Genomic DNA, 18,969 nt, shown 5'->3' on the forward strand with positions numbered 1-18,969 from the left:
AGACTTGTTTGAAAAGCGTCTCAAGTGAATTAGCATGGGACTCTTGACCCCCTTCTGCTGGTATAGGATGGTGTGTACAGATTTTACAGGTAAATTTATACATTTTAATATATATGCACTGAACTATTTGGAAAAAGACCAGATTTTTTTTTTTTATTAAAGGCCCATTTATAGTATAACACACAATAAAATGAAAAAACTGATAGACCACAGAGCCCTGTTTCATGACTGAGCGAGTTATTTGTTCCCACGTTATTTTAAAACTGTGACATCAAAAAATCCAAACTCAAGTGAAGTTATAAAACCCATTTGTCGAGTCCTCAACTAGGCCTATATAAGGACTGTGTGGATTACTCATTTCACACCTCACAAATGCCTACGATGTGTTGAGGGATCTTGGAGAGAGAGACAGAGAGAGAGAGTGAGTGCACACAAATGGCCCACAATTGCAGAGTAATAACTAATATCTTGAAACAGCCGTGGGTGGGTGGGTGGTAAGTGGGATCCTTGTGTGTGTGAAATGTAGCTTATTTTTGAAAGAGCTGCTGCACAAAATAGACTTTTTACACAAGTGATTTGTCCAAAAAAAAAAAAAAGATTTATTGAAAAGTCTGTGAAGAGTTTAAGCTTGGGCAAATCAGATGAGGTAGCCTACTGTCATTTCACATGTATAAATACAATGTTAAAGACATCCTAAATAAGAAATAATTTACACACAGCTAACAATGTATTCCTAACGGGACATCTACCTTCTATACATACAGCCTAGTAATATTCAACAGGTAAATATTTACATATGCACCCCACTGAAGGCAGGCCACCTCCAAATGAAGACCCTACAGGTCACTGACCCATGTAAAACTGATTTAATTACATATTTTATTTATTAAATACATTTTAGTTTAATTGTAGTTCCCCAATAATTACACAAAGAGCTTCTCATATGCCTTTCAACAAGTTGTCAGCAGTGTTTTTGTCTTGTACTGAGGCCTATGGTACACAACATCCTAGCACAATGCATTAAATCATCTACTGTAGTTTAAAACATGCTTCTTTTTTTTTAAACGATCTACCATGGTCTCCAAACTGACTTTGGGTATATTAGAGAAGGCAGGCTCAACACATCATGCTGGTCAGCCTCCTCTGAAGAAGAAACATGGCTTTGCTCCGAGTCAGTCTCATCCAGGTCAGAGCAGAGGTCATCGGTGGAGACGGAGGAGGGGGCCGGGGACACCAGGGCCGTGTACATGCTCTCAGGCAGGGACCAAGTGCTGTTGTTGCCGGGGCTCTCTACCAGCGCGGCGTCCGGCAGCATCATCCGGAGGCGGTCCTCGTCGTTCAGGGGCATGCTCTCCAGGAGGTGGTTCAGCAGCTCAGCGGCGATAGTTGGGTCTATTCCCGGGCAGCTGGACACAAAAGTGTGCACGTCATGCATACACTGAATGTAGCCTGCCGCGAAACGCTCACAAGCCTCCCGGTTCACAGCGCCCATTTCTAGAGAGAGAAAACATACAACAACCGTTAAAAAAACCGTTATAACAGACAGTCCGTTAAAGTCCAGTGCTCGTTTCTAATTGGCTGAGCCGCGGTTGAAGATGCACACGCGCACCTGCGACCGCAGTACAGTTGATTAGAATATTAATGCGCTAACCGTTATAAATTGATTGGTAGGTTAAGTTTAAAGTACTATATTGTTTGGCGGAAGCATGATATGTAAGTAGGAAGGATAATACACTAGTTTAAGTTTTTCATTTTATGTAAATTTTTAAAAAATATTTATTGAACTTATGTTTACTGGCAAATACTTTCAAGTAAATACATGTTGTGTGTATGCGTTTACCTTGAGCCCGGTTTTGCAGGATGCTCTCCACCCGTTTCACTGTCATCTCCAGCACTTCGGCATTCTCCATCTTTGATTGTAACTGCATTGAGTGACAAAAAAGATCAGTTAGCGTTGGCAACAGTAGCTAGCTATTTCAAGAATGTTAGTTTAATTAATTGCAGGGAACAACACTACAGACAGCAGGGGCCTAACAGTTTGTGCTTAATATCTTACGTCTGCGTCCGCGATGAGAACTCTGAGTTCTTGTAAACTTTCATTGATGCGAGCCCTTCTTTTCTTCTCGACCAGAGGTTTCCTCATCTGCCAGAACAGTGAGGACAAAATGGGAGTTACTTTGTCAGTTTTCAGCTGGTTAAAACAACAATATTGAACAATAAGTACCCACACATGCCGTTACCTTTCTGTCAGATTTGGCTCCATTGCAGTTATCACCTCTATCCATTCCGTTTGTGTTGTTACGAATGGGGGCCATGTTGTGGAAGTTTAACCCAGGCGCTGCCAGAAGCCCTCCGGATCCAAAGAGCCGTTACAGCTTCTCAATGGGACAGATGGCCGGGCGAGCCCAGCGGCCAACAAAGCTTGCGGAGAGACTGGGCTCGTTAATGCCGCTTCCAGAGGGCATGTGCTAGGTATATATGACGGCTCATTTACATATGAATAGGTGAACTGGCTACGAGAGCAAGAAGCATCGGGGGCGTGCAAAGCTCGTACCCGCCGATCATCATCAGTGGTCCTGTTAGCTTTTGTCCCAACTGAGCCTATATACAAATAAAAACATGAATTGCTGAGATAAATTACACCAAATAGGGGCCCAAATAATGGCTAGCAACTTCTACTGCTACAGCTAGAACAAATAAAAAAAATCAGTAAATATCCATTTATCTAGGATAAAAATGCATGACAACAAACACCTCTGCTCATAAAAACAAAATATAGTCTGGGCTTCAGGCTTCTTTGCACTTTTTGTATCCTGTTTACAGTTCACAGACACAGTTTCACCACATGTCTGAAGATTGCTGTGTTATTTTGTGTAAGTACATTGAGAGCTACTAAACTGGAGTCAAATTCCTTGTATGCGTAAACATACTTGGCCAATAAAGATGATTCTGATTCTGACATACCTCACCATTTACCTTTTAATGGTCGTTCTTAAGTATTGCCTTTTAAAGAGTACTACTCACCAAAATAGGCCATATATCTGCTAATTCTCACATTGCATCATTAGTCAGTTCGGCCTATTTCATGCTTGATTGTGAGCCATCAGTACACCCATGAGGACTAGGCTAGTGCCCCTCTCATGCTGTAAAAAAAAAGAAAAAACTAATGTGAATTGGGAGCTATGAGCCATTTGTCAAGTACAGCACTCTCATGTGTAAAGAGTGCGAAAAGCCTGTAGCCTCTAGAGATGAACAAGCAGCTTGAAAGCAGGAAAAGACTCAATCCCTATATTTGGAGTATACAAATATATTCCTAGTATAATTTATCAGAGGAGCTTTTGAGAAAATTCGACTGTATCAGCAACTCAAATCTCCTAAAATGTCCAAATTCAACATAAGAGCTGTGCGTATGTCTGCACAAATGTACATTTCTAGGGGAGATATGTAGTTCAGTACACCACTATTACTTTGACTGGTGTGTGTTAAAGGTTAGTTTAGTTTTGTTTTAGTAGCCTAGTTTTTTTCTTCACCCTTAAAACCCCATTCTGTAGTGCAATGATTCATTTCAGAAATAAAAGATTTACTTTAAGGTCTAATTACATGTTTACAACATACTAAATGTTCAAATTGCATTACGTGACATGAGATACTCATAACAATGCAAACACAATTCACAGTACACAGCAGGGCTGGGCAATATGGACAAAAGCAAATATGACATTTTTGACCAAATACCTCAATATCGATATTGCGACAATATTGTAGGGATGACTATTGGTGCTTTCACAAAATATTTACACAATGAGACTTTTGATTAATAATCATCAGTGATGTGGATATAATGACATAGGGGGTAAAGACAAATAATAGAGCAGACATTTACATCTGTGAACAGAACTCATGCACAGACAGTGTTTCCAGTCAGGTGCTGGTCGGTCGCAGAAACATCTGAGGTGAAGATCAAAATTAACCACCACACACTGAAATTACTTTACTGTGACTTTATTAGGAGCGAACAACGCCTGTAGCTTCTTTGGGTTTGCTCAGCAAAATTACATGAGTACTCATAGGTGTGATAAATGCATCTGCGTCACATGACTAATTATCACAGTCTTCATTTTTTTCAAAGTATTTTACAGGTGAGTGTTTTTCTAAAAACATGGAATGGCTAATATTACACAGAGTTACAAGAATTACATCATTTTACATGATGTTAACTTAATTTTAACAACTTAAGAGGATGAGCTAAATTTCGGTCCTACAGTTGTCCCTCTACACCACTAAATGGGAAGGGTGGCTCATCTCGCCCTAGTTTTACATCACTTTACTGTAATGCAGCCTTTAAAACCAGGAAAAGACAACACTCATGCCGTATCACTATATTACGGTATCCAAAATCTGAGACAATGTCTAGTCTCATATCACAAAATCGATATAATATCGATATACTGCCCAACAGTCCCAGTACATAGTGTTCTGTATGCTACATGTCTATATGAAGAGTCCATAAATAAGTTTAAAAAAGGACTATAAAAATAAATGATTATTATTATCAGTAGTAGTAGTAGTAGTAGTAGTGGTGAGCTGCTGCTAACTTTATTGCAGTGTAGTCTCTGGCTGAGAGTTTGAAACGTCCCTACATTTCCGGATGATAGTGTTGAGAACAGAAGAGGAGCTGCAGCTTGAAATAAAACACGGAAACCACTACCATATCTGGCGCTGGCCTTCAGAGTAAAGGCACGCCGTAGTTTAATATTTAAAAAACTGAATATAAAATGTGATTCATCCACTTGAAACACCTTTAAACATTCAAGTATTATTATTTGTACGCTGAGACCACATTAACACTGCATAGCGTATCATATCATTTCATATTTAAGCGTGTTACTCCGGCTCGGACTTTTATTTTGACAGCGGCGAGGCGGCTTTTCCTTCATACCCACACAGTGTTTGTTCGTCAGAGGAGACGCTCTTGTGAGGTCACTGAGCCCCGGGGGCGACACTCAGCCGCCGCTATATAATCTTCCCGGCTCCGGTGGATGAAAGCAGCGCACTAATCAGCTACGAGACAAAGCAAACACACACCTGAACAATCACAAACATGGTGAAGATCACTTTCCAGCCAGTTTCGGCGCAGAAGCCCGACAAAGAGAGCGATGGAGACAAGATCATTATACCTCAGGCTCACGTGAGTTTGCACACTTTGTAATCCTTTGTTTCGTGTTGTGGCATTTTGTCTCCTGTAAATACATGTCTCAGTATGGCATAAGTAGCTTATACTCTCTCGTGCACAGGTTAAAGCTATCTGGATTATTCTGCTTACTTTTAGCTGTGATATTTGCTCTGTCTATTCATGCATCTTCATGTCACTTGATGGGAACTTTTATACGGATAATCCATTATATTTTAATTATGCAAATGTAATGTCTGTACTGTAATTATCTATAACCTTTGTGCAACTGAATGATTTAAAATTACACCATATTCTGTAGTTTATTGTCTTGCTTTTGCTGGTGCATTTATAATAAGCCAAATATATGTGAAATATCAAAAAAATGTATGTATGTAGTGATGTTATAATAACAGGGGAATAGACCCAGCAGTGCAGGCCATCCCTGCCTGGGGATGTTGACATTACGTCACCTTGTTTGGCCAGCTCGAGGACACACTGCAGATGGTTGTCCAGTGTGTGCCTTCAGCATAATATGACACCATTATGCCCTGGTTTATAGCATGTTAATATTTCCTTTAAAAAATATCTAATTTTATCACTATAGGCGCTAAAGGTTTGCAAATAGCCTCAGTTTTTTTTACAGTCTCTGTCGAGCTGAGAAAACAAGAGCTGTCAGATGCGTCACTGCACCAGTTAGTGACGTCATCAGGTGTTATACCAGGTGATTCCTGCAGATAGCGCCTGAGAACTCATGAGCCTGTGAATGAGAGTGTTGTATACACACACCTGGCATGTTCAAGCGGCAGCTTTATTCGTCTCTCTCAAAATAAGCAGTAAATGAAAAGGCCAGGAGTTGAAATTAGCAAAAACATGAACAAATGCTCCAGTCTTACTATACTATACTTACTACTTACTATAGTTTTAGATATTCCTGTATCCAGCTAATTGGATCTAGAGGAACTTCTCTTTAGATTTAAATCAATTTGAAGATATGCAGGGTTTGAGAAAGGAATTAAACACCTCTTTATGTTAAAATGGCAGCTGATGCCCTGAAACTTATTTCAGTATGGTTGCACCAAGTTGTCAGGCCCCAACTCTAATATAGAGCTCAGTTGGTGTTACAATCCTCACAACCAGGGTGCAAAATTAAACTTTTTTGTCCACCATATCAAATTTTACCAGCCACTCAATAGATTACCATTGGGTGTTTTTTGGCTGGTCAGTGAAGCAAATCTACCATATTTTACCAGCATTTGGCTGGTGTCTGGTACTGATTTTTCTGCCCTGCTCACAACAGAGTGAAACTGTTTTTAAAAGTTCATAGACAGGTAAATTGTGTACTGTATTGTGCTCATGATGTTATCCTGATAGTTTAATTAATCCTTGAATTAGACTGATCACGTTAGCTCTGAGCTGAATCATCAACTGTTGAGGAAGTCAGACTCATCACAGTGAGCGCAGCTTTCCTTAGCCTCCTTTCTGGAATAATCCCAGGAATAGTTAATAATTAGATATCTGACACACTGTGGATGTACGCATGTCTCAGCCTCATCCTTTCTCATCCTTTTTTTTGCCAACACACTGTACGCAACAAATCCCACTTGATGACGCATCCATCACCTCTGCAAACACTTTGCTTACCTGATTGTTACGTATAACGCATGATCTCAAAGGCTGCGTGGCTTCTGATTGGCTGACATCGTAGGCAAGGCGTCAGAGCCAATGTGTGTAGATCTATTAATAAGTCCACCTCTGCTGAGGGACTCCGGCTCCACGCAATTGTTCTCGTTTTGACTCCCACTGAGGGCGCCGGGAAACTAACTGCAAATAAGGAGCGTGGAAGTAGGCGTCTAAGAATAGACCCAGACGTCCACGTGCCAGCATCATCGTCAGAGCCTGGCACAATCTGTTCTCCTTGCTTCCGTTCTCCATAGCAACAGTAGTAGAGAGAGGCAGCAGATTGCTTGATAGACTGTGGGTGGGCGTCTGGCGTGCCTCATCCCAGTCCGTCCTACGTCTACCAGATCTCCTCGCCTGACTAACGACTTGGCAACTGCTTCTTGTCAGAATTAACTCTGCTACAATTTAGTCTTTGTACGAGGAAGCATGTGAGAGGACATTATGTCCGCTGCTGTTCCAATGTGGTACAGAATATAATTAATTTCAAGTTAAGCACTGAGATATTTCCTCAATATTTGTAGCTGCAGAAGTAGATAAAGTCCACACTGTTACCAATCGCTTACAGTACTTCATGAAATATTTTAAATCTAGTACATATTTTATGTGGCTTCACCATCATATCAAATGTTCATACATCCCTTGCATCACTTTGACTGAAACGAAAACTCTAAGGGTGTGAGCTGTGCTTTTCCACAGATTATGACTTCATACACACAGTGTCTACCCTGATCTGTCCTCTAACCAAACTCTTCTTCTCTTTACAGGAGCAGCTGGTTCTTCCTGTCAAGTCCAAGAAGCCTTTTCCAACTGGCCTGTGCTGCCTCACCTTTGGCCTGGTGGTCTTCATGTCAGGACTGGTCCTGGCCTCTATCTATGTCTATCGCTACTACTTCATACCTCAGGTCAGTTGTCTCTACTTTCCTTTAATTGCATTTTACGTCCCGGACCCAAATATCACAGAATGTAAAACACTATTAAAAAATGATGATGTGCCACATGCTAATTCAGCTCTGTTGCGTGACATTAGCAGATCCCAGAAGACAGCTTGTTCCACTGCCGGGTTATCTATGAGGATTCGGTGTACGCTCCTCTAAGGGGCCGACAAGAACTTGAGGAGAATGTCGGTATCTACCTTGACGACAACTATGAACAGATCAGCGTACCTGTGCCACATTTTGGAGGCAGCGACCCTGCCGATATCATCCATGATTTTCAGAGGGTAAGTCATCCTTAACTGTAGTTATATCAGTAATGTTCACTGGTTTCCTCTCACTGACTTTTCCTTTTAAGTGTTTTCGTTATGGTCTATGTTTGAACATGTATTCATTTTTTCCAGGGCCTCACAGCTTATCATGACATTGCGTTGGACAAATGCTACATCACCGAGCTGAACACAACCTTGGTGATGCCTCCGCGGAACCTGTGGGAGCTGCTCGTCAATGTCAAGGTGAGGCACTCGCTGCTGATGTCACAGATGAAGCTGCTGTAAAAAGCATTGTTAGAGATAAATGGCTTCCTAAGAGTGACGGACAGAGCGTTCCCATCTTCCCGTCTGGCAGCGCTCCTCCTACAGAGCGACAGACTGAGTGATTCATTTGTGTCTCTTTGTCACAGAGAGGGACGTACCTTCCGCAGACTTACATCATCCAGGAGGAAATGGTGGTTACAGGGAGGGTGAGGAACATGAGGCAGCTGGGCCCGTTCATCCACAGGCTCTGCTACGGAAAAGAAACCTACCGCCTCAGACGCCGCAACCAGCGCAGACGTAAGTGCAAACATCCACTTCCTTTTTCAGTCTCTCTGCCAACATGAGATGCTAAATAATCAGTGACGAGTGGGTTACTTTCTGCCAATTTATTACCCTCTTTCACACCAACACTTGTGAGATGTTGAGTCATGTGACATGTGCCGGGTCACTGTGATCTCTCTGTACCCAATAAGGAAAGTATTCCACCAGTTAGTCACAGGGAATCCGGTGTTTGGTTTGGTGTGTAGGAGCTAAATAAGAGTGATGCACCATGCAGAAGACAAATACAACCAGAACCAAATAGGGACTTCCTTGTGAACATTTCAGACAGACAGTGTGTCTGCAGTGTAAAATCCTCCTCTAACAGCCTGGCAACCTGATTTTCATTTCAATGTTTGTGTGTGTGTGTGTGTGTGGGCACAGCTTGGGAACTTCCTGCTGTGTGAGTCATTCATAGTGCAGTGGACACGTCCACACACTGTGGAGGAGGCAGTGATGCACATGAGTGATATCTCTGTCGTCGCAGCCTTTGATTGGCATGAGCTCTTTAGAAATGATGCAACAAACTTCCCCCAAAGTACATATATGGATGTGATTTTTTTCGGGGATGACCACTGCTGATTCAACATGTGTGCCGTGGGCATCATAGCAGTAGAAACAATACGAAATCTGCAAAATCTCCACTTTCAGTATTGAACAGATTTTCTAAACGCGTCTTCTGATCTCTTCCAGGTATTGAGAGACGCGAGGCAAAGAAGTGCCACAGCATTCGTCACTTCGAAAACACTTTTGTGGTGGAGACCGTGATCTGCAACAGTGTCTAAAATCTGAGGTGGAAATCTCAGCCATTCAACACTGAAGCCAATTTCAAACCATACCTCTTGAATTCTTTAGGCTTTTAACTGCACTTTAAGAGCAACTTATTTGTCAGACAGTTTCTGTTTCCTTTTTTGTCTCAAGTTGGAAATGCTCTTTTATTGTTCATGTACAATGTTAATGTCTTTTTTTAATCTGATGGTCTGTATATTTGAATGACGTTACATGTGTTTGGATATATCCGTAGCTTGTCTTGTGCAAAAGATGTTAATGTGTGTCAGTTTGTGACATTTTCATCAGAGGATTTGATTTAAATTTTAATTTAGACTCGTCCTTGTGTTGTTTATTTAGTAACTCAGTGCACTGTGGGTGATGTACAGGCTGCTTGCACAATGCACTCAGTGAATATTTGTTTCTCGATTGTTATTTTATTTAATTTTGAATGTCAGAAAATGGCAAAACATACCTCATGTAGACATTACTTTGCTGATTTTTATCATTAATGAATGGTGTATATAACTTTGATTGTTCCTAAGCAATATATACTGTAAATTTATTTCATATTGTTACATGCATAGATTTTTATCTGAAATCAACTTGTTTTGTGAATGATCATTTCTTTATGGTTTGTCTCTTTATTTCTTTTTGTATCACACTTTCCTACTCTGTGGACATAAATGGCTTTAGACTGTAATCAGTAGCAGTGCTTTAGAGTGACAGAAGGAACCAAAGTCTGCAGTCAGCGATGCTATGCTAAGTGTTAAGAACATATGAATTATTTAGAAAGAATGCTTTATAGTTTAGATCACTTACTGTAGATGATATCAAAGGCTAAAACTCATTTTGTCTCGCTCTTCCTCTTCTTCACTTGGATTTGCCTGTTGTCTTTAGCTCTTACTGGTCCCCAATCCTTCATATCTTGGCATTATTAACTTTATGATTGTGTCTCTCTACATACAACCTGGAGCAAATCAGTCTCTGTTGAGAGAGACCTGTGATATGTACTCATGTTCATTGTCTCGGATACCTTATTTAGCTGTACAGTCGATTCTTCTTGTAATATCTTGCTGCTTTAAGAATAAATAATCAAACTTTTTTTTGTCTTTTGATGGTTTATTATCTGCAAATCATGGGTTGTAGATTGTACCACCATGTAAACACTTTTTAAAAAGCAGCTAGTTTTTAGAAAGGGAAACAAAGTGAACTTCCTCACCGCCTTCACAGACTGGGACAAACATCTGGCCCTGATCACTTCACTTTCTTTGGAACATCCTACACATATTTTAAAGTGTTGCTAAGGACACGTAGGTGATTGTTGTTACACAACAGAAAACTGCTGCTTCATCGTGGTAAACTGCACACGTGAGGAATCCCGTGTGATCAATTATATTTCACATTAAAATAGATGAAAGAAAATTTTGTTTCGAAATGGATGTCATGCAAAAAGTTGAGAAAACTTGACTAAAGTTACTATTTCTGTAATTTTCTTTGATGTATGAGTCAACGTATCGTGTCATAATGTATATTTGAGCTTCAAGTTTCAGAAGACGTCAGCTGCAAACGTAAAGCTTTTTGTTTTGTTACAATGTCATTTACATAAGCATTTGTAGGTTAAAATCCACAGTATCCTCCTGTTATTGACTTTGCTCTGACACATTTTTCAAGATTTAACATTATTGTGTTTTTGTCTTGGCTTATTTTATTGTCACATACAAAAAAAGATCAGACGCGACAAAAAAAAAAAAAGCTCCATATCTCCAAAAAAACCCCTTTGAACCTCAAGATGAAGGGAATCATATCAAAATGAAAGAAAGAGAATCAAAACAGAATTGGGCGCCAACAAATAATATTAAAATTCAACAAAGAGGAGGCTACGGCTACAGTGCGAAATGAAATTATCGAGACATAAGTAATGTCAGTAAACTGAAACACAACAGTTTCATGTCTTGTTTCTAGTTTTAGAAAAGGAGCTTTTCAACAGATAGATTATTCTATACAAAAAAAAAACAGCATTAATGTACATAATCCCCCCAGTCGAGAGCCATTAACACTAATGAACACCTTCCATCACTGCCAGAAGATGACACTGTTCAACATGAGCAAAATAAGCTAGAAAATAGCAAAATATACTGTATGTACAACCTTCCTTTTGTATTCAGCTTTGATTGCATTCAAATAAATCTATGATCCTCCTGTAAACACGTTCATATCACAACAGTCTGTCATCGTTCCCGTAGCACAGGCCCGGCCGACTGCACGAACAGCTGGCCTTTAAGAATTTGATTATCATTATTATTGCACATGATTGAAGCTACATTGTAAGAAAACCAAATAAAAGTTAATATAAAAATTATATGAACATATATCACGACCAATAGCATTAACATAGTTACTGTATATACACTGTAAATATTGTGGTGAATTCGCATCCATAACAAATTCTTTACAGGAGTTTTCTTGTTCATTCATATTAATTATTATAAATGTGTAATCTCACTGAATGCTATGTGAGTTTTCTTTAATTATTCCAGGGATACATCCAGGATCTATTCTAGTAAAATAATCTCTGAAAACACTTTTTACCCGGCCCCGCGCTTTTTTTCATATAGTGATTTACACAATTTAGCTCTCTCCACAACCAATTCTTACAAAAACAGCACGTCAGAATACCCACAGCTCATGAGTTAAATATATTTTTGAGGATTTATTTACAGTTAATTCTTAATTAATGATAGATACTGATAAGAAGTTTCTTTTTAAGTAAGTCACGAAGTGCTGAAACTATGAAAATATCAACAATCAAGATATTAACAAAACATCAATTCAGGTTTATTCTTTAAAAGTCGTCATAAATATAAATTTATATGAATTAATTTAATTTCTGTGTTTCAAGCTGTTTGTGAGGTCTACATGATGATTTATTCATAAAGTAGATAAATAAATTTGGAAATTAATATTTGAATAAATGTGTAAATTCAATTCACTTCCTTTAGTTTTACTAATTTACTTGTTTCAAGTTGTCTCTTTTAATGTAAATCTACATTTAATGTAGATAATATCTCTGCTTATTGTGTCTTATATGAAGCTTCATGACTTACCGCTTGTATCTGTCTGAAATGTTTCTGCCCTGATCTTCAGTGTTTGATCTTGTCTTCATGACGGCTGCTCCGGAGCAGAAAAAGCGTCTTTTACATGCTGTATCTTTTATCTTCTTAAACATAAAGTCAGCAAAACTCTGCTGAAAATGAGCTTCTGTTTCACTGATTTAAAATGAATCTACCCCCACAGTTTCTCACTCGTCATCGGTGTGTATGACAAGACAACCTGAGAGTACCCTGAGCTTTCTCAAAAGCTCGACCCTTGAATAATTCTAGAAATTAGTCACTTTGTAGCTTGTTGTTGGATTTTGTTTTTGCACCTCCATTTTGAATGTCAAAGCTCTTGGAAAGTCTTGAGGTTACAGAGTTGCCATCTGGCTTCCTGTTAATTGACCAAATTGCGTATCAGTGCATGACAGCTCTTTTACTATTGCACATTTTAGCTTTATTCTCAGCTCAGTGATTAATTAAGATCTCACTCCTGCTGCACGTCTAACCATTATTACTCATACATATGCTACATCAGCTACAGAAACAAATCACTGGCTCCTCTTCAAGATCTAGTTTTCACTCTCAAAAAGTCCTCTGATGACAAATTATTATTGTCCATGTCCCATTTTCAGACCTCTGATGTGCTGAAGGTGGCTCTTCTTTGGCTGATCGACAACCTGAAGGTGTGTTTGGTGCTCCTCACCTCGTGGGCGATGAAGTAGTAACACAGAGCGTCCAAGCAGCAGGTGATGTTGGACAAACACATTGCGATCTGTATGAACAGGCTGATCCTGGCCTTGGCGCCGCAGTCCTGAATCACACCTTGGTGGACCTGTGATGTTGTGAAGGATTAGAGGAACATTTAGTCTAACATACCTACATGTATAAGAATCATATATTTGAAAGCTTACAATAACACTAAAGGTGATGCAGCAGTGTGAGTAGGAATAGTCTGCCGGGACAACATCAGTAACACGTTTTGTTTTGACGCCAGCCTGTGGTGTATATGTCTGACAGCTTTTTTTGTGGTTGAAAGAAAATTTTTACACATGCCATGTTTGATTAACGAATTAAAAAATCCAATTACTTTTTCATACTTCACATTCTACTTGTCTCAAAGTGGCTGCTTTCGTTGCTTCTGTGGACAAAGTTTTTTTGTAAGATTTGAATTTAAAAAAATGAGTCACTTAAGAAACGTGTCTGAAATAATCAACCCACAGTATAACTCTAAGTCTCCTGGTTTGCCATGTTCTATCCAAAACATGTAAAAAATATGACGCAAAAAAAGACGTCAGTATTTCTAAATCCCCGACCTTGACCTGTATGACGGTTGCTACTGTGTAGAAGCACAATTTCATTTAGTATAAAAAACAAGTTAGGATGTGCAGCTTAGTCTGACAGGATGTAACACAAAGCAGGTGCTCTTGATGTAGGTTTGATTTTGTACTTTGATGAAGCAGCATGCTTTGATTTTTGGAGGGAATGCCTTCCTTCCCCCGTGAACTTGATTTAGTATAAGTTTGAAGTCATTTTAAAAAGTATTTGTGATTTGTGTACAACGGCTGTAGAATTTCAGGTTGGGTTTTAATGGATATATTGCATTTTGGAATGAATCTGTTTACTTTTTGAGCCAACATGGATGAGAAATCCTCAAAGTGGTCCAAAAAAAAAGAAATTTAAACATCTATGATTCCATGAGAAATGGGCAAACTCATGTGATATAATCAAAAGATCCATGACAGCTACTCAATAAACCTTAAGGTGAGATTATTTTGCCACTTTCACATATTGTTTAATTTAATCTGTATAACTGTTTCCACTTCAGTTTACTTAAAATGAACCTGCTGTTTATCTCACCAGGAACTGCAGGAAGATGCCCAGGTGGCTCGGCGTGAAAGGCAGCAAAAAGGCACTCAGACTGCTGTAGATGATCTTCACGCAGGCACGGCTTGTGGGGCTGCGCTGGCCAGACTGCTTAAGCACCCAGATGGTCTTGACGGAGCAGTAAATCACCACCAGCGCAGGAACCAGGAACCCAAACACCAGCAGACAGCTGATCACCAGAGGTCTCCAGCCTTTCTTTGAAAAACTGTGGAAGCAGTGGAAGTCCGTCTTCCCGGCCTCCCTGAAGCCATAGATGGTTGAGAAGATTGCAGCCAGCACCAGCACCCAGACCCCTAAGCAGGTCCCTAAAGCCGCTCTGGGTGAACGCAGCTGTTTGGCTCTGAATGGGTGACAGATAGCCATCCATCGGTCCACAGCTATACACATGATGGTGTAGATGCTGCCATATATTCCAACAAAATACAGGCTTTCCAAGAACGAGCAGAGAGGTTGAAGGTAAGCAGGCCAGAGGTGATTAGCGGCGTGCATTTTGAAGGGAAGAGGGAAGAGAAGGAGCAGGTCCATCAGAGCCAAGCTGGTCATGTAAATAGTTGACTCAGTCCATTTGCACAGAAAGATGCAGAACACTAACAGCGCGACCACATTGAGAACCAGACCAAAGAGGAATATGGGCATGTAGATGACCAACTCCAAATATCTCATCACATGGTCCACCGCTTCAAATGAACAGTTGCTTGTCATATTGGTGATGTATCTGCTGCAGGGGGAAAAAATTAGATCTTGTTTTATTTCAACAGCTCTTCACTCCAAGGCCAAGTTTAAGTTTTCTGTGAAATGTATCTCCTTCCTGTCATCAGTCTTTGTTCCCACACAGAAACATAGTGTATAAGATATACCACTTTACCGAGCTGAAACCTCTCACTTGTGTGGGTTCAGTAGCTGTGAACGTGGTTTTTGTTTTTGCCAGACACTGAGAGAGCATATTTTGTATATGCACGTTTAAATCTCATGCTCTGCATGCTCAGATAAGTACATTTGAATTGAAAATCAGTGAGATTGAAAAGAAAAACTCTTGATGAATGAGACACCTGCAGCAGAAAACCTAGCAGTGTGTTTTCACCGTCAACAAGATCTAAAGAAATGTGGCTTTTTGTTTTTTGTCTCCAGTAAACACCAACGAAGAGTCCCATTAGCATCTAAGTTTTAGATTTGATTATGCACAACTAAATTCATAGTGGAACGAGTTACTACACAGTCGCTGAAGGCAAATGTCAGTTTGTGATAGTGAAAAACAAAGCTTTACTCTGAGGAGTACAAAAAAGATAGCTCTGAGCCATGTGGCTTACACAAACAATTGGTATTGATAAGATCAAAAATAGTCTTTCTTATGTATTGCATGTTAAAAATTACATAGACGGCTTGCGGATAAATATATTGTCTGTTGTTGGCTTATAAAAGTGATCAAAATAGAGATTCTTCCAATCAAATCAATGTCATTTACAATATTCCAACTAAAAGTCTGCAGATATTTTTTCATTTCCTTAAATGTGTTCCTTTCTTATATTTTCTAATTTTAGAGTATTTACAATGCTATATTTTCATGTTTGGTTCAATATTAACATTTCACTGTAACACACTAAAAGTCTAACTTGCACTATTGTAGTATTAGGTATCTTGTACAGTGGATAAATGTTAAATAAATATTTTCATGCCCTTACCTCACGGATGCTAGTCTCTCAGTCGAAAGTTCAGGGTGCTAGTCTGACTGTCTGAGCTGTGCCAGACACACTTCTGCTTTCTCTACCTTTGTTGTTTCATCACCCACTTCCTGAGTCATGCCACACTAAATGCATGTGTTTTCACATGTGCATTATCTGCATTGAAAATCAAAGCAAAAGGTGAACCCATCCAGCAGGTTTTACTCTTTTTAAACGCTTGCTTGCAACGACCACTGCAAACTGCTGGAACAATAGATTTGATTTGTAAACACGAGAAATGAACAGCATGTAAGTAACACTCATAATTTGTGTTGTGCTTTTTTAAGTGTTGAGAAATGTTATATAGCATAAAAAGTATAAAAAAATAGAGCTGGAATGATTATTCGATTAACCAGTAACTGTTTTAATAGTGGGTTCACTGTTTAAGTCATTTTTCATGCACAACATGTGCTGATTCCAACTTCTAAAATGTGGTTTTTGTTGCTTTTTGTTAACAGTACTGTTGGTTGGGCTAAACAAGACATTTAAAAAGGTCACCTTGGGCTCTCAGAAATTGTGTAATATATTCTTTTGCATTCTATTCTATTCTATTCTTCTATTTTCACATTGCTAATAACAAATGATTAATCTATTAATCAACAAAGTAATCTGCAAACTCATTGAGAGGCCGCAGCCATGCTAGCAGTGCTCTGAGCTAATGTCACCATGGTAAGATGCTCAAAATACTAAGATACTGATGATAAACAGATAGAATGTTTACTGTGGTCAAAGTTACCATGCTAACATTTAGTAATTAGCACTAAACACAAAGTACAGCTGAGGCTGAGAGTAATGTCATTAGTTTTACAGGTATTTGGTTATAAACTACATGTACATAACCGTTGATATGAAGGGGGACATGTTTGTACCACATCTCATGGCTATACGTCCAATTTCTGAGACATTTCACTCAAAACAAATGGCATCCTAATGGTGATGCAGGAGGAAAAGTCATTAGACTTAGTCATCTGGAAACCATGAATGTCTGTACAAAATTTCATCATAATCCAACATATAGTTGTTGAAATATTTCAGTCTGACCAACATCCGCCATCCTTGCAGCCATGCTGCTAGCGTGGCTACAAATTTGTTGAAAAACAAATGTCAAAAACAGACATAAACATGACAAAGTGAAATGAAACTGAGGAAACAATAGTATTGGTAAATACCACTGGTCTCTCATGAGTAATTCTGTTAAGATTGTAGTACGTGTTCCCCCAGACTGGAATTTACGCCACTATATAAAATTAAAGGAACAGACTGAAAAGCTCCCCCCAAGATAGCGAGCGAGTCCCGGCACCAGAGGAAAGTGACTGGGTGGGAAATGTGAATGCTTCCTGTTGGTGACACCATTTAATTTACATAATGTTATACAAAAAGAACCAAATAAATATATACTGTGTTGAACAAGACTTTAGGAGGACACCTACGCTTGTGTTTTCAACAGCTGCCATCACCACGACAACCACAACACATTTCCGTGAAAGTCACCAGATAAGATGGTCAGTGGTTTGACTTTAACCAGTGACCATGTCAACTGGCAACTTTCAGCTGAATGCTCTGTGGTTTGCTCGTACTGACGGCAGCTGGTTCCTAAAAGCCTTATCAATTCTACTTTAATCAATCAATCAATGTGTTTATTATCTACGCCAACCATTTACGTAAGTTAAGCTGTGCTCAGCAAGAAGCCTTCACCTCGTAATCTTTCTTATCATGTGGGAAACAAAACATGGCCTATAAATTGGCAGTGCAGCTATAGTCTGTCTTGCAATTTTACACTGTTATCTTCAATCGGAAAGTGGCCCATATTCAACCAATGAATCTGCTTTGTCATTGAGTAGAAAAAAGTAAAGAACAGTTTGTGGCTAAATGTTGTGTAAACTGTCTAGTCACACAGCCAATATTCACTGGGTTTGACCAGCCTACCGTCTGCTTAACTTGTGAACATCATTGTGAAACTGCAACGACATTCAGCGTTTCAAGCCATTTAAAAAGATTAATTTCAGAAAAATAAGTGAGGACAAGTGAATGCCACTTCTGTGCAGCACCATTTAATTTACATAATGAAATACAAAAAAGGTCCAGGCGAATATTTACTGTGTTGAGCATACAATAATTTAAGACTTTTAGGAGGACACCTAAATGCTCTCTTCGTGTTTTCAACAGCTGCTGTCACCATGACAACCAAGACACATTCCCCTGAAAGTCACCAGATAACACGGCCATTGGTTAAACTGAAACATTGGCTGACATGCTAATCTCAGCTACACACGATGATAAAAAATTTGAATAACAGTAACTGACGCGAACTGAAGTTCAAGAGAGTTCAACAAGCTACTTAGAAACAGAAAGAGACGACAGAAATTCTAAGGTAACAAAAATACAACGCTTCTTCTTGTCAGGTGATTAAATACTAATTAAAACATACTTATGAATATTATATTCCATTTCTGCCACATCTGTTCTGCTAGATGCCACTAAATTCTACACACTGCATCTTTAAGTGTTTGCTAAACTGAGTTGAGATGGTGTGAGGATGGCGATGGTGGCATTCGTCCACATCCAGGACAGATGAAAATATTCTACATGTCTCTTTATGTTAAAACATATATGAAAAGGCCTGAACCAGGTGACTTTAATCATGTACAGTACTGTGCAAAAGGTTTAGGCACCAAAATTAAAATGAAGATGCTTTCAAAAATAATGCTATGTTTAGTTTTTATTTATCACTTAGCTTCAAACAAAGTTCAGGAAAGAGAAAATAACTAAGTCAAATCAGTATTTGGTGTGATCGCACTTTGCCTTCAAAAATGGCACCAGTGCTTGTGCACAATATTCCAAGGTTTTGGCAGGTCGGTTGTT

The 18,969-nt window shown here is 39.2% G+C and overlaps 3 protein-coding genes and 1 long non-coding RNA gene across 6 annotated transcripts; 2 read left to right on the forward strand and 2 right to left on the reverse strand.

Moving 5' to 3' along the window:
• Positions 1–571: 571 nt before the first annotated feature.
• On the reverse strand, positions 572–4,690 carry hes6 (hes family bHLH transcription factor 6). The gene is made up of 4 exons (XM_067605885.1): positions 2,241–4,690; positions 2,057–2,143; positions 1,841–1,922; positions 572–1,494 (listed from the first exon to the last, which is right to left on the reverse strand). Exons 1-4 carry the CDS (start codon positions 2,313–2,315, stop codon positions 1,070–1,072), a joined length of 669 nt encoding a protein of 222 aa, XP_067461986.1. The 5' UTR covers positions 2,316–4,690; the 3' UTR covers positions 572–1,069.
• On the forward strand, positions 1,652–14,452 carry LOC137194216 (uncharacterized). The gene is made up of 3 exons (XR_010930936.1): positions 1,652–1,713; positions 13,138–13,251; positions 14,366–14,452. It is a non-coding gene; the product is annotated as an uncharacterized lncRNA (long non-coding RNA).
• itm2cb (integral membrane protein 2Cb) lies at positions 4,967–10,511 on the forward strand. 2 transcript variants are annotated; one of them, XM_067605884.1, is made up of 6 exons: positions 4,967–5,188; positions 7,618–7,755; positions 7,884–8,072; positions 8,190–8,300; positions 8,468–8,618; positions 9,333–10,511. In XM_067605884.1, the coding sequence occupies exons 1-6, from the start codon at positions 5,102–5,104 to the stop codon at positions 9,422–9,424; spliced, it is 768 nt and encodes a 255-aa protein (XP_067461985.1). In that variant the 5' UTR covers positions 4,967–5,101; the 3' UTR covers positions 9,425–10,511. The 2 variants fall into 2 exon arrangements, with proteins under 2 accessions (XP_067461985.1, XP_067461984.1); XM_067605883.1 differs by having other exon boundaries at positions 4,971–5,188; positions 7,881–8,072.
• On the reverse strand, positions 10,954–16,582 carry LOC137194213 (G-protein coupled receptor 55). Of its 2 annotated transcripts, XM_067605882.1 has the most exons (3): positions 16,069–16,582; positions 14,363–15,107; positions 10,954–13,337 (listed from the first exon to the last, which is right to left on the reverse strand). In XM_067605882.1, the coding sequence occupies exons 2-3, from the start codon at positions 15,089–15,091 to the stop codon at positions 13,134–13,136; spliced, it is 933 nt and encodes a 310-aa protein (XP_067461983.1). In that variant the 5' UTR covers positions 15,092–15,107; positions 16,069–16,582; the 3' UTR covers positions 10,954–13,133. The 2 variants fall into 2 exon arrangements, with proteins under 2 accessions (XP_067461983.1, XP_067461982.1); XM_067605881.1 differs by lacking the exon at positions 16,069–16,582 and having other exon boundaries at positions 14,363–16,059.
• Positions 16,583–18,969: the final 2,387 nt, after the last annotated feature.

The sequence above is a fragment of the Thunnus thynnus genome, chromosome 12 (assembly GCF_963924715.1).
Source record: "Thunnus thynnus chromosome 12, fThuThy2.1, whole genome shotgun sequence".
NCBI lineage: Eukaryota > Metazoa > Chordata > Actinopteri > Scombriformes > Scombridae > Thunnus > Thunnus thynnus.

Bases quoted from the DNA above. Each gene is read 5' to 3' on its own strand.
- hes6 (XM_067605885.1), bottom strand. From the start codon at position 2,315: ATGGCCCCCATTCGTAACAACACAAACGGAATGGATAGAGGTGATAAC. The intron at 1,923-2,056 runs GTAAGATATTAA...CACTCAATGCAG, and splicing joins TTCTCATCGCGGACGCAGAC to TTACAATCAAAGATGGAGAA. The intron at 1,495-1,840 runs GTAAACGCATAC...TTCTCTCTCTAG, and splicing joins CCTGCAAAACCGGGCTCAAG to AAATGGGCGCTGTGAACCGG.
- itm2cb (XM_067605883.1), top strand. From the start codon at position 5,102: ATGGTGAAGATCACTTTCCAGCCAGTTTCGGCGCAGAAGCCCGACAAA. The intron at 8,301-8,467 runs GTGAGGCACTCG...TCTTTGTCACAG, and splicing joins AGCTGCTCGTCAATGTCAAG to AGAGGGACGTACCTTCCGCA. The intron at 8,619-9,332 runs GTAAGTGCAAAC...GATCTCTTCCAG, and splicing joins ACGCCGCAACCAGCGCAGAC to GTATTGAGAGACGCGAGGCA.
- LOC137194213 (XM_067605882.1), bottom strand. From the start codon at position 15,091: ATGACAAGCAACTGTTCATTTGAAGCGGTGGACCATGTGATGAGATAT. The intron at 13,338-14,362 runs GTGAGATAAACA...ACAACATCACAG, and splicing joins GCATCTTCCTGCAGTTCCTG to GTCCACCAAGGTGTGATTCA.